Genomic DNA, 17,632 nt, shown 5'->3' on the forward strand with positions numbered 1-17,632 from the left:
GAACGGCTTTCAAAAGTCCCCCTGCAGGAATCCCAGTCTCCTTGGGCCAATGGGGGGTAGAGATTGGGCTGGAACCAGACAGCCCACGGGGGAATTCTGGCTGCAGCATGTGAGGCGGCCACTTTGCATCTCTGAGCCTTGGCTTCCCCGGCTGAAGAATGGGGCCACGCAGTACCAGCCCCGGACGGTGGAATGCGTCCAGAGCACATGCTCCTTAGCACTGCCCTGCTGGCTTCTTAGCCAGGCTGGGGACACTATTGCACGTTCTAGCAACCACGGGAGGCAACTGCAGCTCGAGGCCACCCAAGGAGGCTCGTATCCAGAGCTGGTGCGAAAGCGGTTGGTCTGAACCCCAGCCTCTACCATCTGAGTCGTCCTTGGCTGGCAGATTGAGGGGTGGGGCTTGGGCCGGGTTTGGCAGAGCTGAGCAGAGACCAGGGGTGGAGGGGGTGGGCCGGCCATGCTTGGGGGCTGAGCGGGGAGCTGCGGGGGTGCCAGGCCCTGGCCCCTCTCACCTGTGGCCTTGTCCCCCACCAGCAGGTTGGCTCAGCATGTCGGTCAGCGTCCACGAGACCCGCAAGTCGCGGAGCAGCACGGGCTCCATGAACATCACGCTGTTCCACAAGGCCTCGCACCCCGACTGCGTGCTGGCGCACCTCAACACGCTGCGCAAGCACCGCATGTTCACGGACGTCACGCTCTGGGCCGGCGACCGCGCCTTCCCCTGCCACCGCGCCGTGCTGGCCGCCTCCAGCCGCTACTTCGAGGCCATGTTCAGCCACGGCCTGCGGGAGAGCCGCGACGACACCGTCAACTTCCAGGACAACCTGCACCCCGAGGTGCTGGAGCTGCTGCTGGACTTCGCCTACTCGTCCCGCATCGTCATCAACGAGGAGAACGCAGAGTCGCTGCTCGAGGCGGGTGACATGCTGCAGTTCCATGACGTGCGTGATGCGGCCGCTGAGTTCCTGGAGAAGAACCTGTTCCCGTCCAACTGCCTGGGCATGATGCTGCTGTCGGACGCCCACCAGTGCCGCCGGCTCTACGAGTTCTCGTGGCGCATGTGCCTGGTGCACTTCGAGGCCGTGCGGCAGAGCGAGGACTTCAACAGCCTGTCCAAGGACACCCTGCTGGACCTCATCTCGAGTGACGAGCTGGAGGCGGAGGACGAGCGTGTGGTCTTTGAGGCCATCCTGCAGTGGGTCAGGCACGACCTGGAGCGGCGCAAGGCCCACCTGCCCGAGCTGCTGCGCGGCGTGCGGCTGGCCCTGCTGCCGTCTGACTGCCTGAAGGAGGCCGTGTCGGGTGAGGCCCTGCTCATGGCCGACGAGCGCACCCGGCTCATCGTGGACGAGGCGCTGCGCTGCAAGGCCCGCATCCTGCAGAACGACGGCGTGGTCACCAGCCCCTGTGCCCGGCCGCGCAGGGCTGGACACACGCTGCTCATCCTCGGGGGCCAGACCTTCATGTGTGACAAGATCTACCAGGTGGACCACAAGGCCAAGGAGATCATCCCCAAGGCGGACCTGCCCAGCCCCCGCAAGGAGTTCAGCGCCTCGGCCATCGGCTGCAAGGTCTATGTGACCGGGGGCCGGGGCTCCGAGAACGGGGTCTCTAAGGACGTGTGGGTATACAACACCGTCCACGAGGAGTGGTCCAAGGCGGCGCCCATGCTCATCGCCCGCTTCGGCCACGGCTCAGCCGAGCTGGAGAACTGCCTCTACGTGGTCGGAGGGCACACGTCCCTGGCTGGCGTCTTCCCGGCCTCGCCGTCTGTCTCCCTGAAGCAGGTGGAGAAGTACGACCCCGGGGCTAACAAGTGGACGATGGTGGCCCCGCTGAGGGATGGCGTCAGCAATGCCGCGGTCGTGAGCGCCAAGCTGAAGCTCTTTGTCTTCGGGGGGACCAGCATCCACCGGGACATGGTGTCCAAAGTCCAGTGCTACGACCCTGCAGAGAACCGGTGGACGATCAAGGCCGAGTGTCCCCAGCCTTGGCGGTACACCGCTGCTGCCGTCCTGGGCAGCCAGATATTCATCATGGGAGGCGACACGGAGTTCACAGCTGCCTCGGCCTACCGCTTCGACTGCGAGACCAACCAGTGGACGCGGATCGGGGACATGACTGCCAAGCGCATGTCCTGCCACGCCCTGGCCTCAGGCAACAAGCTCTACGTGGTGGGGGGCTACTTCGGGACCCAGCGGTGTAAGACCCTGGACTGCTATGACCCCACCTCGGACACGTGGAACTGCATCACCACCGTGCCCTACTCGCTCATCCCCACGGCCTTCGTCAGCACCTGGAAACACCTGCCCGCATGAGGCGCACCTGTAGAGCCCAACCAGGTGAGCCCCCGCACCCCAGGCCTGATCCCACCCCAGGTAAAGGCTGCATCTTCCGCAGAAGGCCGGGCGAGGCAGGACAGCAGGTGACTGGGGGGCTCTGGGACCCTTTTTCAACTCTGGAGCCGGAGCCTGGCTCTGCCCCTTACTTGCAGTTGATCTTGAGCAAAACACATAACCCCTCTGCCAAGTGGGGGTGACAATCTTAGACTGGGGCGGTGGTTCCCAGGCATGGCTGCAGGTCAGAGTCCCCGGGGGGCCTTTTGACAATCCTATGTGGAGTCTAGGCCAACCTGTGAAGTCTAAGGGCACAGTCTCCACACAAGGGCACCCTCCCTGTGACACCAGCTGCGAGGTCAGTGTTCCCCAGAACCGTCTCAGATCCAGCACTCACTGGAAGGACTCATGAATGTGCTGAAGGCATATGTGCACGGTTACGGTTTATTATGGGCAAAGGATACAGATTAAGATCAGAGGGCAGAGATGCATGGGTCAGAGTCCTGGACGGGGGTCCAAATGCAAAGCATCCCTTGTCCACTCCCCATGGAGTTGGGACACTGTTACTCTTGTAGCATCAGTGAGTGACAGCACGCACGGAATGCTGCCCGCCAGGGGAGCTCACAGAAGCTGCGGTGTCCAGAATTTTTAGCAGGGCCCCATCACGTGGGCATGACCGATTGCTCATGTCCCCGTGGTTACTCTCAAGTCAGCTGGTCCGGCGTGACCCAAAGCCCCCACCCTAAACAGACACTCCTATCAGGTGTGACCCAGATCACCTCCCAGAAGCCAAGGGCAAAGGCCAGATCTCTGCTGGGGCAAAGGCCACAAATTCTGTCCTACTCGAATGCTAAGCCCAGGCCTCTCCCTAGGCCATTCGGGGCCTCTGGGGCCCAGGCCTCAGTAGTCGTTACAGCTCCAGGTGAGTCCAGTGTGCAGCCAAGGTGAGAGCCCCACCATGAGGGGCCCTTGAGAGGCAACAGGAGGGGAGTGGATGGAGGGCTCAAAGGGAGGTGGGAGCTGGCGCCCTGGGGTCGGGTGCCACTGTGGACATCTGGTGGTTCCAGGGCTCTGGGACCAGACGGCCCTGGGATTGGGTCCTGCCTCTCCTGGGGGCAGCTGTGTGCTCACTGGTGTGCGAAGGAACCTCTTGTCTCCCATCCCTCCGCAAGATGGAGAGAAGGCCTTCCTCAGAGCGGGCGTCACGATTACGTGAGGGAATAGCCCCCAGCAGGGCTTGCTGCAGTGCTGCCCCAGTTACCCCAAGTTATCTTGCTCTGTTCTTAGCGCCATCATTATACGAAATCATTGCCTGAAAAGGGAAGGTGACAGTGGATGCCGGGGCAAAGAGACTCATTCAGACACTCTTTGTGGGTGACAGAGGAACAGGGAGACAGGAAGAGGGACTTGCCCAGGTCCCAGGACGGGTTGGGACACTCAGGACAGTCAGGGGAAGGGAGAGGGCGGAAGGAAGGACCAGCATGTCCTGGAGGACCTCTTCTGAGGGGTGGGCGGGACCTTTCCTGCAGCTCCGCTGGGGCAGGATCCACAGCAGGCACTGAGGTTGGATTAGGGTGTCCTGAGCCAGCCTGGCAGGAACGCAGGGGCAGGGGCTGGAATGGAGTGGTGGACTCGTGGGCACTGGAGAAGGTCATCCATGGTCAGGTCCCAACTCTTAGCCCTCCTCGGGTCCTTGGCCCTTGGGGTGGTGAGGTCTGGGGACCCCCGGTGGATGGGAGTCAGGAAGCATAGGTCCTGGGTGCTCTAAGAAGCGGGGTCGGTGGGAGATCCCAGGGTCACGCAGGGGGAGCCTTCCCACCTGGCCCTGGGCTGTCCTGTCCACCGAGGTGCTAGACCTGGGCACTGGGCACTCTGCCCGGCTGGCCCAGCCCCTCCCTGCCCACACCTGCCTTGTGCTCCTGCAGCTCTGAGGAGCCAGCCCCGTGCCGTTCAGGTCACAGGAACCCCGTCAGGAGCTGGCCAGAGCGGAGAAATTAATTTCCTCAATGACCTGGCGGCTGCTGACAAGAACGCTGAAAGCTCTGCACGGCGAAAGCAATCATACTTAGCTGGGATTGCTTCTGAATGGAATCTGATGTTTCAGCTATTAAATCAAATCCAGCCGTGCCTTCGAGGCCCTTAAAGAGGTATGTCCTCTGGCAGGCAAGGCAGGCAGGGCAGGACCCAGCGAAGGCATCAGATGTGCCAAACAGGGTGTTTGGCCTCATAAAGGCCAGCCTGGATGAGAATAGGCTTTGTTCTCTTTTAAGGTTTCTCTGCTTTGTTTTGTTTTAATGTGCTCTCTTCCTCTTTGGGAGAAAAATCTGACCAGCAAAATATCTTGGTCCTGGGGAATAGACTTCAAAGAGAACACTGGCGTTTCCTTGTTGAGTCCCTGTTCCCACACTCTGGGAACTTAGGCTGGTCACCTGTGGGGCCCAAAGGCTCCTTCCATCTTGGGCCACCCAGCCCAGGCCAGGTGGCTCTGATCCTGTCTGGTGTTTGCCCATCCCTGGGACCCTGGAGGGCAGTTCTTCCCCAAGCGGGAGAGGGTGGGGGGTAGGTCAGCCGGACCCAGGGAGCCCTTTACTCTTCCAGGACTTCCCCCCATTTCAGGGACCGTGGAAGGGTCGGCTCTGCCTCTTGCTGGCTGCTTGACCCTGGTTGCTTAACTTCTCTGAGCTTCAGCTTTCTCATCTGGAAAACGGGAATGAAAACTATTACTCACAGTAGTTGAGGAGGAGAGACCGAGTGAGGGGCTGGGTTCAGAGTCCGCTTTTATATGAGGTTGCGAGGAGGAGGGGATGGTGCTGATAATGGTTTCGGGATGCTTTGGGCGCAGGGACCTCTGGATGTCCCTGGGCCAGCCCCTCCTTCTGGAAGGGTCCATCCCTCACGGTTGGGATCCCACTTGCCATTGCCTGGCTGAGTGCCACGCGGGCCTTGTTCCTTCTGTGCTCCCCAGCCCACGGCGTGAGTGCTGTGGTCTCAGGAATGAGGATGTGGTGGGCACTGGGGTAGGAAGCTGATGCCTGGGCCCGTCCGGGCCTCCCTCAGCTCCTGGGAAGCGGGGCTTTGTGGCAGGAAGGCTCCCTCGCTCTGCTGCTGCTGGGGCAGTCACCACAGTGCTGCCAGGACCCGGTGGAGGAGCAGCTCTACTCGGAAGGCCGCAGACCAGGTGGTCCTGAGCCGGGGGGCTACGGCAGGTGGGGGGATAGGAGGGGCCTGTGACAGCAGTGGTGGCTAAGGGGCTGGGCCCACGCACCCTCGACAAGGCTGCAGGTCGTGACGAGCAGAGATTAGCACGCCTGCTGCCCCTCTGGCATGGGCCCCCCACTCTCCACCCAGTGCCGGGGCCAGAGAATGGGGTCTGTACCCAGTGCGTCCGCCGAGTGCCCCTCCCTGCTCTACTGTCCCAGTCCCTCCTGCGGGCATAGGACCGGCCTGGGGTCCTATCTGCAGTGCCTCTCTGGTCCCCGAACCCCACGTCCATCTCTTAAGACTCCACTTAGCTTCAGGAACCACCAGCCAGAGCCCTGCGCTCTGCAGCCCCTCCCCATCACCCTGAGTGACTTCCCCCATTCGTCCCCATGTGCTTTGTTCCCCCATCTAGGACACCACTTGTGAGCTCTGGGTGGTGCCTGCATCCACGCCAGGTGCCCCAGTCGTGAGCTTATTTAACCCTCTCAGAAGCATTTGTCATTGGGGCTGCTGTTATGGACCTGGCACCTGAGTCTCAGCGTAGGTGGCTGGCATCACACTAACAGCTGGTGAGGGTTGGAGTGGCATCTGAGCCCTGGAGCTGCCTCAGGCCTGCAGGCGTCTCTGGAGACCTGGGCACTGGGCACCCCACATCTGCACCCTGGCCCGAGGGCGGGCCACACGGGTGCTGCCCGGCAGTGGGGGTGGAGTGCTGTGCTGGAAGCTGAATGCCGGCAGGACCTCCAGGGCCAGCCCTTAGCTCCCGTGTCACATCCGATCCTTGTCCCTAGGTGACAGTGGCCAGCGGTGGCAGGAGGCCCCTGGAGCCAGGGTGGGCGCCCATCTCCCCGGGTTACCCGCCAAGTGTAGACTAGCTGTAAACGTTCTTTTCTCTTGTTCTCTCCCGCTGAGCTCCCACCTCCCCCAGCCTGCCTCTGGCCTGAGGGCTTCAGAACATCGGGGCAAGGGTCCAGGTTGCCGGGAGCCGTCTTCTCCTCACAGGCATTGTTGGAACCCAGACACTTGGGGTGCCGGGGCACGGGCTCCAGCCCCTCTCTGGGAAGGGCTCAGCCCGTCAGTCCCCTGGGGGCCCTACAGGGAACTCAGTTGCCACCAGAGGAGGGCTGATTCAGCACATCCTGCCCTGCCTTAAGAGAGATTGCGCCCGAGAGGCAACCCCGGAGCACAGGATTCAGGGCTGGGCTGGTGTGGCCGGTGGGGGGGGGTGCCCGGGGCAGGAGGGCAGGCCTTTTGCAACACCCCGCGTCCACCCATCCGCCTGCACACCCACGGCCTCCCGTTCTGTCCGTGTTAACCAGGGCCGCCCCATGCCAGGCCCGCAATGGGGACGGCGTTAGTGGCTGTGGTCCGCATGGCAGGCCCCCACCAGCACGCCACGGGGCAGCGAGGGCAGTCACGGGGCTGGCCGGGGCCACTGTGCATGGGCGGTGGGCTAGACAAGTGTCCTGTTGACTGAAAAAAAAAAAAACACACAACCTAAAGGTTGAGAATTATGTTTTATTTGGCGGACAAAACTGAAGACTTAAGCCTGGGACGCAGCTTCTCAGATAGCTCTGAGGGACTGCTCCCAAGAGGTCATGGGGGGAACCAGCACATATAGGAGTTCTTGCAACGAAGACCAGGTAGTCAGAACATCAAAAGAATATTGTTAAAGAAACCAGACATCGCAAGTTAAGGCATGTAGCGCTTTTCTGTGTATGGGAAGGTGCAAGAGTGGGCTCACTGAAGTCATTCCTTTACAATGCACTTCAGCTGTCAGGGGTCCAGTATCCTGTGCTTTCCCATCCTGAGTCTCCTCAGGGTGCACCGTCGGGGGCGGCTGCAACATCCTTTGTTTACTGACGCGGCGGGCACCATTTTTGCATTGATGCATGGTCCCATTTCACAGATGAGGAAACCAGGCCTCAGAGAAGGAACTGCCAGAAATCAGGGTGGCGCAGACCAGGACGGCCATGGGACGCGCCTGAGTGATCCAGGCAGTGCGGCTTCCCAGCTCCTCTGCCTTCAGGGTGCCACCTCTTCCTCAGCAACTCGGGACAGCCCAGAAGGGCCACCCCCCAGGTCAGGATCCCACAGTCCCTCACCCCCAGCACAGGGGGCTCTGAGGCTTGGCTTGGGGCCTGCCCCGAGGGGAACCCCATGTCTGCTTGGTGTTCTGGTGGGGGGTGGGTAGGGCGGGCAGGCCCCCAAGCTTTGGGTTCACCGCCTTAGAGCTTCTCAGGACGTTTAGGGGCCTGTGAGGAGCTTGGAGGGGTTTGGGGGCCCTTCACCAGCCCCACTGAGAGCACAGTGGTCGCCTTGCCCAGCCCACGCATCTGGGAGCTTGCTGACCCCCTGGGCTCGACCAGCTTCCAGCAGAGCTTGAGTCTGCCCTCCAGAAGCCTTGGGAGTGAGGGGCGCATCCTACTTGAAGGAAACAGGTCCACAGGTCCCAGTGCTGGCTTGAATTTTTTTCATTATAATGTTACTTAAATACGTACAGACTTACAACTAGCTGTAAGCTCCCTGTGTTTGTAGCTCTTTCACAGCTGCAGCGCTAACAATTGTACAGGTGAAATACACCCAAAGACGCAAGACGGAGAATGTGGTCTCTGCTAACTGATGCTTTGTGGAAGTTGTGTTGCCTCCCTCTGCCTCTTGGATGGCTGGATGTGCAGGTTTATGGAGAGCTCAGCCCACCTGTGCAGGGGGCTCCTTCTCTTTTCTTTTTTGGAGCCGCCGTGAGACCCCTTTAGGCAGCTCGGTGTGGGTGGAGGCGGGGGCACATCATCTGTGTCCCCTGGCACAAACCTGCCTCCTTGGTCTAGGGCTGCCTCTGAGCCCATGGCACTCAGAGAGCTGGCCAGAGTAAGTGTGCTGTCTGGCATTGTGGATGGGTGGGGAGTGGGGAACACCCTTGGCAAGAACCCCCAGCTCCCTCCCCTGGTACTCCAGAGAACCTGTTTTTAAAATAGAATCCCACAGGGGTGTGTCTGCCTGTGGAGGCTGAGTGGGCAGTCTGCCCATCGCTGTCCTGAGTGTTCCCCGCTCCCCACCCCTCTAGGTCCTTCCTGGGCCTGCTGTATCCTTTCTCCACTAGGTGATCAACTCAGGAGCTGCTACCCCAGCCAAGGGCATCACCTCCTGGACACACGTCCACGGCCACGTCTCTGCTTGGAGTTGGGCTAGGTTATGCCAAGCTGTCGCTGTGGGTTGGTCTTTAGAAATGATCACACTGGCCACCTGCGTTTTCTTCGTTGCTTCCAGGACATTCTATGCTAAGCCTTTTGTGTGCATTAGATGGCTCCATCCTTCTCTGGGAGAAGGCAGGTATCTCCTTATTTTCCACAGGAAAATGCGAAGCTCAGAGCAGATGCCACACTGATTGAGGACCCAGCACTGGAGTGTGAGCTTCATGACCATGGGGACCGTCTGACCTCATTCACCACTGCATCTGTCCTGCAGGGTCTGGGTTGATAGGCTGTGCAGTAAATATTTGTCAAGTGCAGGAATGAATGTGTTGGCTGCTGCCCACAGCTGTACTGTTGTTCCTGGTGACCTGACTGGCTGTGACCATGTCTGCTCCCCCTGCTCTCTGACCATGTCTGCCCTCCCTCTCTCACCATTTCCAACCTCACTGGCCTACATTCAGGTTCTCAAAAATATCAATACCAGATTCCTTCCCCCAGGCCTTTGCACATGCCATTCCTTCTGCCTGGAGTGCTTTTTGCCTTTCTAGAAAACTCCTGTCTGTCCTGCAGGTCTTAGGTTAAATATTACCTCCTTCCCATACCCTCCACCAAAGTAAAAGAAAGTCCTCCTTCTAATCTCTAATTTTTTTTCTTTTTTTATTATTTAAAAATTTTTTATTTTATATTGGAGTATAGTTGATTAACAATGTTGTATTAGTTTCAGGTGTACAGCAAAGTGATTCAGTTATACATACACTTGGATCTATTCTTTTTCAAATGCATTTCCCATTTAGATTATTACAGAATATTGAGCAGAGTTCCCTGTGCTGTACAGTAGGTCCTTGTTGGTTATCTATTTCAAATATAGTCGTGAGTACATGTCAACCCGAAACTCCCAATCTATCCCTCCCCCAGCCCTTTCCCCGCTCCTGGTAACCATAAGTTTGTTCTCTAAGTCTGTGGCTCTGTTTTGTAAATAAGTTTTATTTGTATCATTTTTTTAGATTCTGCATATTAGCGATATCATATGTTTGTCTTTCTCTATCTGACTTACTTCACTTAGTATGATAATCTGCAGGTCCATCCATGTTGCTTAAATGGCATTATTTTATTCTTTTTAATGACTGAGTAATATTCCATTATATATACGTACCACATCTTAACTCATTCATTTGTCCATGGATATTTAGGTTGCTTCCATGTTCTGGCTATTGTAAACAGCGTTGCAATGAACATTGGGGTGCATGTATCCTTTTGAACCGTGTTTTTCTCCAACCATATGCCCAAGAGTGGGATTACTGGATCATACGGTAGTTCTATTTTTAGTTTCTTAAGGAACCTTCATATTGTTCTTCATAGCGGCTGTACCAATTTACATTCCCACCAACAGTGTAGGAGGGTTCCCTTTTCTCCACACCCTCTCCAGCATTTATTATTTGTAGACTTTGATGATGGCCATTTTGACTGGTGTGAGGTGATATTGTAGTTTTGATTTGGATTTATATAATAATTAGTGATGTTGACCATCTTTCCATGTGCTTTTTGACCATCTGTATGTCTTCTTTGGAGAAATGTCTATTTAGGTCTTCCACCCTTTTTTGTTTTGCGGTACACAGGCCTCTCACTGTTGTGGCCTCTCCCATTGCAGAGCACAGGCTCCGGACACGCAGGCTCAGCAGCCATGGCTCACAGGCCTAGCCGTTCCGCGGCATGTGGGATCTTCCCGGAGCAGGACACGAACCTGTGTCCCCTGCATTGGCAGGCAGACTCTCAACCACTGTGCCACCAGGGAAGCCCCGCCCATTTTTTGATTGGCTTGTTTTTTTGATATTGAGCTGCATGAGCTGTTCGTAAATTTTGGAGATTAAGTCCTTCTTGGTTGCATCCTTTGCAAGTATTTTCTCCCATTCTGTGGGTTGTCTTTACGTTTATGGTTTCCTTTGCTGTGCGAAAGCTTTTAAATTTGATTAGGTCCCACTTGTTTATTTTTGTTTTTATTTCCATTACTCTGAGAGATGGATTGAAAAAGATACTGCTGTGATTTATGTCAAAGAGTGCTCTGCCTATGTTTTCCTCTAAGAGTTTTATAGTATCCGGACTTACATTTAGGTCTTTAATCCATTTTGAGTTTCTTTTTGTGTATGGTGTTAGGGAGTGTTCTAACTTCATTCGTTTACATGTAGCTGTCCAGTTTTCTCAGAACCACTTATTGAAGAGGCTGTCTTTTCTCCATTGTATATTCTTGCCTCCTTAATCATAGATTAATTGACCATAGGTGCATGGGTTTATTTCTGGGCTTTCTATCCCATTCCATTGAGCTATATTTCTGTTTTTGTGTCAGTACCATACTGTTTTGATGACTGTAGCTTTGTAGTATAGTCTGAAGTCAGGGAGCCTGATTCCTCCAGCTCCATTTTTCTTTCTCAGGATTGCTTTGGCTATTTGGGGTCTTTTGTGTCTCCATACAAATTAAAAAAAAATTTTGTGCTAGTTCTGTGAAAAATGCCATTGGTAATTTAATAGGGATTGCATTGAATCTGTAGATTGCCTTGGGTAGTATACTCATTTTGATGGTATTGATTCTTCCAATGCAAGAACATGGTGTATCTCTCCATGTGTTTGTGTCAGCTTTGATTTCTTTCATCAGCATCTTATAGTTTTCAGAGTACAGGTCTTTTGTCTCCTTAGGTAGGCTTATTCCTAGGTGTTTTATTCTTTTTGATGTGATGGTAAATGGGATTGATTCCTTAATTTCTCTTTCTGGATCTTTTGTTGTTAGTGTATAGAAATGCAACAGTTTTCTGCGTATCGATTTTCTATCCTGCAACTATACCAGATTCATTGATGAGCTCTAGTAGTATTCTGGTAGCATCTTTAGGAATTTCTCTGTATAGTATCATGTCATCTGCAAACAGTGACAGTTCTTTTCCAACTTGGATTCCTTTTATTTCTTTTTCTTCTCTGATTGCCGTGGCTAGGACTTCCAAAACTGTGTTGAATCATAGTGGCCAGGGTGGACATCCTTGTCTTGTTCCTGATCTTAGAGGAAATGTGTTCAGTTCACTGTTGAGAATGTTAGCTGTGGGTTTGTTGTATATGGTCTTAATTATGTTGAGGTATGTTCCCTCTATGCCCACTTTCTGGAGAGTTTTTTTTTTTTAATCATAAATGGGTGTTGAACTTTGTCAAAGCCTTTTCTGAATCTATTGGGATGATCATATGGTTTTTATTCTTCAGTTTTTTTAATGTGGTGTATCACACTGATTGATTAGCAGATATTGAAGAATCTGGGCATCCCTGGGGTAAATCCCACTTGATCGTGGTGTATGATCCTTTTCACGTATTGTTGGATTGGTTTGTTTGTATTTTGTTGAGTATTTCTGCATCTATGTTCATCAGTAATATTGGCCTGTAATTTTCTTTTTTGTGGTATCTTTGGTTTTGGTATCAGGGTGATGGTGGCCTCATAGAATGAGTTTGGGAGTGTTCCTTTTTCTGCAGTTTTTTGGATTAGTTTCAGAAGGATAGGTGTTAACTCTTCTCTAAATGTTTGATAGAATTTGCTTATGAAGCCATCTGGTCCTGGACTTTTGTTTGTTTGGAGTTTTTAAATCACAGTTTCAATTTCAGTACTTGTGATTGGTCTGTTCATATTTTCTATTTCTTCCTGGTTCAGTCTGGGAGATTGTACCTTTCTAAGAATTTGTCCATTTCTTCTAGGTCGCCCATTTTACTGGCATATAGTTGCTTGTAGTAGTCTCTTATGATCCTTTGTATTTCTGTGGTGTTGGTTGTAACTTCTCCTTTTGCATTTCTAATTTTATTGATTTGAGCCCTATTCCTTTTTTTCTTGATGAGTCTGGCTAAAGGTTTATCAATTTTGTTTATCTTTTCAAAGAACCAGCTTTTAGTTTCATTGATCTTTTCTATTGTTTTCTTCATCTCTATTTCATTTATTTCTTCTCTGATCTTTATGATTTCTTTCCTTATACTAACTTCAGGTTTTGTTTGTTCTTCTTTCTCTAGTTGCCTTAGGTGTAAGGTTAGGTTGTTTGAGATTTTTCTTGTTTCCTGAGGTAAGATTGTATTGCTATAAACTTCCCTCTTAGAACTGCTTTTACTGCATCCCATTGGTTTTGGATCGTCGTAGTTTTGGTGTCATTTGTCTCTAGGTATGTTTTGATTTCCCCTTGGATTTCTTCTGTGATCCATTGGTTGTTTAGTGGCATATTGTTTCAGCCTCCACATGTTTGTGTTTTTTACAGTTTTTTTTCCTGTAATTTCTAATCTCATAGCATTGTGGTTGGAAAAGATGCTTGATATGATTTCAATTATCTTAAATTTACCAAGGCTCACTTTGTGGCCTAGCGTGTGATCAATCCTGGAGAATGTTCCATGTGCACTTGAGAAGACTGTGTATTCTGTTGCTTTTGAACAGAACACTCTATAAATTAAGTCCATCTTGTCTAATGTGTCATTTAAGGCCTGTGTTTCCGTATTGATTTTCTGTCTGGATGATCTCTCCAATGATGAAAGTCGGGTGTTAAAGTCCCACACTATTATTGTTACTGTTGATTTCTTCTTTTATGGCTGTTAATATTTGCCTTTTCTCCTCCCCTCACTTTCAGTTTGTATGTGTCCCTAGATCTGAAGTGGGTCTTTGGTAACATATATATGGGTATTGTTTTTGTATCCAGCCAGTCTTTGTCTTTTGGTTGGAGCATTTAATCAATTTACGTTTAAGGTAATTATCAATGTGTGTTCTTATTGCCATTTTGTTGATTGTTTTGGATTTGTTTTCCTAGTTCTTTTATCTTCCTCTATTGTTCTCTTGTGATTTGATGACTAACGTTAGTGTTGTGTTGGATTCCTTTTTCTTGTTTGTGTATTGTAGATTTTGGTTTGCAGTTATCGTGAGGTTTTGAAATAGCAGTCTATATATAAACAAGATTGTTTTAAGTTCCTGTTCTTTTAATTTCAAATGCATTTCCAATATTCTGCATTTGTGCTCTCCCCTTCTCACAGTTGCTGGCTTTGATATCATATTTGTGTGTAGATGACTTCCTGCCTTTACTGTATGTTTGCCTTTATCGGTGACCTTTTCCATTTGTAATTTTCTTATTTCTAGTTGTGGCCTTTTCTTTTCCACCTAGAGAAGTTCCTTTAGCATTTGTTGCAAAGCTGGTCTGGTGGTGCTGAATTCTCTTAGCTTCTGCTTGTCTGTAAAGCTTTTGATTTCTCGGTTGAATCTGACTGAGAGCCTTGCTGGGTAGAGTATTCTTGGTTGCAGGCTCTTCCCTTTCATCACTTTAAATATACGGTGCTACTCCCTTCTGGCCTGCAGAGTTTCTGACGAACAATCAGCTGGTAACCTTATGGGAGGTACCTTGTATGTTATGTGTCATTTTCCCCTTGTTTTTAATATTTTTTCTTTGTCTTTAATTTTTGTCAATTTGATTACTATCTTTCTCGGTGTGTTCCTCCTTGGATTTATCCTGCCTGGGACTCTCTGTGCTTCCTGGACTTGGGTGACTGTTTCTTTCCCATGTTAGGCAAATTTTCAGCTATTATCTCTTCAAATATTTTCTCAGGTACTTTCTCTCCCTCTTCTCCCTCTGCGACTGCTAAAAATGCAAATGTTGGTGCGTTTCATGTTGTTCCAGAGGTCTCTTAGACTGTCCTCATTTCTTTTCATTCTTTTTTCTTTATTCTCATCTGTGGCATTGATTTCCACCATTCTGTCTTCCAGCTTACTTACCTGTTCCTCTGTCTCAGTTATTCTATTGATTCCTTCCGATGTATTTTTCATTTCAGTTATATTGTTCATCTCTGTTTGTTCTTTAGTTCTTTTAGGTTTTTGTTAAACATTTCTTGTATCTTCTCGATCTGTACCTCCTTTTTCTGAGATCTTGGATCATCTTAACTATCATTACTCTGAATTTTTGTGGGGGTAGACTGCCTGTCTCCACTTCTTACTTTTTCTTCTGGGGTTTAATCTTATTCTTTCATCTGGGACATACTCCTCTGCCATCTCATTTTGTCTAGCTTTCTGTGACTGCAGTTTCTGTTTCATAGGTTGTAGTTCTTCTTGCTTCTGCTCTCTGCCCCCTGGTAGATGAGGCTGTCTAAGAGGCCTGTGAAGGCTTCCTGGTGAGAGGGACTGGATCCTGCCCACTGGTGGGTGGAGCTGGGTCTTGTCCCTCTGGTGAGCAGGGCCAAGTCAAGCGGTGTGTTTAGCGGACAACTATGTGCTCAGGAAGACTCTAAGCAGCCCACCTACTTACAGGTGAGGCTGTGTTCCCACCTCGTTGGCCGTTTGGCGTGAGGCGTCCCAGCACTAGATCCCACAGGCTCTTGGGTGGGGCCAGGTCCTAGTGAGGAAATGGTGGCCTCTGGGAGGGCTCATGCCAATGAGCACTCCTCAGAACTATCACTGCCAGTGTCTTTGTCCCCACAGTGAGCCACAGCCCCCCGCCTCCACAGGAGACCCTCTGGTATCAGCAGGTAGGTTTGGCCCAGGCTCTTATGAGGTTACTGCTTTTTTTTCTGTATCCTGCTTTGCATGAGACCTTGTCTACACTCTCCAAGAGTTTAGTTTCTGTTTCTCCCATTCCTGTGGAATTCCTGTGAACAAACCCTGCTAACCTTCAGAGCCAGATTCTCTGGGGGCTTTTCCCGTTGCCAGACCCCAAGGCTGGGGATCCCAACGTGGGACTCAGAACTTCACTCCTGTGGGAGAACTTCTGTGGTATAATTATTTTCCAGTTTGTGGGTTGCCCACTGGTGGGCGTGGTATTTGATTTTATCACAGTTGTGCCTCTCCTACCATCTCTTTGTGGCTTCTTCTTTGTCTTTGGATGTAGGATATGTTTTTTGGTAGGTTCCAGCATTTTTTTAATCAGTGGTTGTTAAGCAGTTGTGATTTTGGTGATTTTATAAGAAGAGGTGAGCTCACATCCTTCTGCTCTGCCATCTTGTCTCCATCTCCTCTAATCACTGTTTTATACACTACTTTCTTCCATGTTTTATTGGCTCCTTTTTTTCCTTTGCGCTTAGTTCAGTTTCACTTGTTCATAGGTTGCCGGTACAGAGGCCTCTCACCCAGGACTTAAGACAAGCATTCCTAGTGTGAAATGGCTCTCTCATCTCTAACTAACTTCTTATTTTTAACAAACATATAGCTCTTTTGTTAGTGTGTGATGGCTGTATACATTTACTCGTACAAGCCTGAAGTTTCTCCCACTGAAGGATGATCCATGGAGACAGCAGTAGCTGTGTCTGCCCTTCCTGTTTCCCCAGGCCTGGAATGGTCGGTGCCTGCTGGTTTCAGGTGCTCAGGTGCACATGGCTGGAGGGGCTGAATGGACCCATGAGTAGTTCCCATATTCTAGGTGAGGAAAGCATGCCTCAGGAAGGTTACGGAACCATTCGGGGCTGCGCTGCTGGTAAATGAGAGAGCTCCATTCTCACACTCAGGCCTTCCACTCGGGGCCTGAGCTCCAGCCCTTCCCTGTGGCCTCTTGATCATCTGGTTCCAGGTTAGGACAGAACATTGTCGGCATGATTCACATTCTCTCTCTCTCGTTCCTCCACAGACGCTGTGTGTTTCTCCCCACCCCATGGCTGCAGCCCTCACTGTTGCACGGTGGCCCTGACCCTGTCTGCCACGGCGGGAAGCTCAGCCCGGCCCCAGGCCAGTACTCTGAGCAGCTGGAAGTCGGCCCCACCAGCTCTGGGTGGCTTCGGGGGCTGTTCTGAGCTTCAGAGAAGAAAATCCATCTCCAGCGCCCCGTGTGTCTGGCTGAGGCCTTTCCTGCTTTGCAGTGGTTTGCAGGGGAGAGGACCTTTCAAGGCGGGGCGTGGACGGACGCCAGGACTCCCTCAGCCTCAGGGAGAAGGACATGTTTGCAGAGCTTTGAGGTCGCCTATTTCAGCAAGTTCTGGGCTGGGATGGGGGGGTTGGGTGGGGGGGAAGTCTTTGGCTCAGGGCTTCCCTATTGGTGTTGTAATGTCTCCCCACAGATAATGTCCCAGGCCTTTGGGAAACAGGTGCATCAGGGCTGAGAGCAGAATGTGCTGTGGAGAAAGTCAGCATGTTAGGGGAGGGAACCCTTCAGCGATGCCCACCAGTCTCCCAGGGCAGGGGAGACACCCAGACCCCCAGGGTTAATAGGCCCCTCCCCAGAGTCAGGCCTTGCCCCCAGTGACCTCACCACCTCCTGGTCAGGCCAGCTGTGCCACAGGATACTGTGCCCAGGTGCAGATGCATGTGGAGACCAGGGGATGCCCCATCACCTCCCCTCGCCCAGCCCAAGAGGCAGCAATGACCCCATCTCCTGACAGGAGCACGGTCACCCTAGAATATGGCACGAATCTCCAAGACCAGCAGCAGATATGAGCTGGGGACCACAGAGGGACTCCAGGGTGCCCACTATAGATCCCACCGGGGCTGGACACATCTCAACTTGGAGGATGACAAGGCTCATGACGCCGCCCCCCCCATCCAGTGTCCTCTGACATCTTGCCCTTCCAGCGTAATGGGATCTGGCCCCTTTGCCCCCTGAGCTCAAAAACAATGGTCCCAAGAAAACTGCCAACCATTTGTTCATTTTTTCCACCTCCCAAGTCATTGGGTACCTCATAGGTACAACCTCAGCATCTGGGGTTCTGGAGAGGTTGGCTCCTGCCAGTGGCCCTCCTCACTCCTAGTGTTAGAGTTTCTGGGCTGGTCCTTCGCTTGCCCCAGTGCAAGGCCATCAGCTGCCACTTGGGAAAAAGCCAAAAGCGGAAGGCACATCTCCAGGTTCTTTAGACCCCACCTGTATGAGAGGCCAACCTCTTGCTCTTGGTGCTTCATCTCAGCCACCTAGAAGCCAGGTGGCTTGTCCCAGGAGATGGCTC

General features: G+C 52.2%; 1 protein-coding gene across 3 annotated transcripts in view; it reads left to right on the top strand.

The window, feature by feature from the left end:
* The window catches only part of KLHL25 (kelch like family member 25), a 49,586-nt gene extending 32,926 nt beyond the window's left edge, over positions 1 to 16,660 (top strand). For 2 of the 3 annotated variants that reach the window (XM_024749609.1, XM_024749552.1), the window contains 2 exons: positions 538 to 2,345; positions 16,327 to 16,660. In XM_024749609.1, the coding sequence (XP_024605377.1) occupies positions 552 to 2,321 (1,770 nt within the window). In that variant the 5' untranslated portion in view covers positions 538 to 551 and the 3' untranslated portion in view covers positions 2,322 to 2,345; positions 16,327 to 16,660. The remainder of the gene's footprint in view (positions 1 to 537; positions 2,346 to 16,326) is intronic. The other variant, XM_024749462.1, reaches the window with a different exon arrangement.
* The last annotated feature ends 972 nt before the right edge of the window (positions 16,661 to 17,632 follow it).

Source organism: Neophocaena asiaeorientalis, unplaced genomic scaffold (assembly GCF_003031525.2).
Source record: "Neophocaena asiaeorientalis asiaeorientalis breed wild unplaced genomic scaffold, Neophocaena_asiaeorientalis_V1.1 scaffold201, whole genome shotgun sequence".
Classification (NCBI taxonomy): Eukaryota; Metazoa; Chordata; class Mammalia; order Artiodactyla; family Phocoenidae; genus Neophocaena; species Neophocaena asiaeorientalis.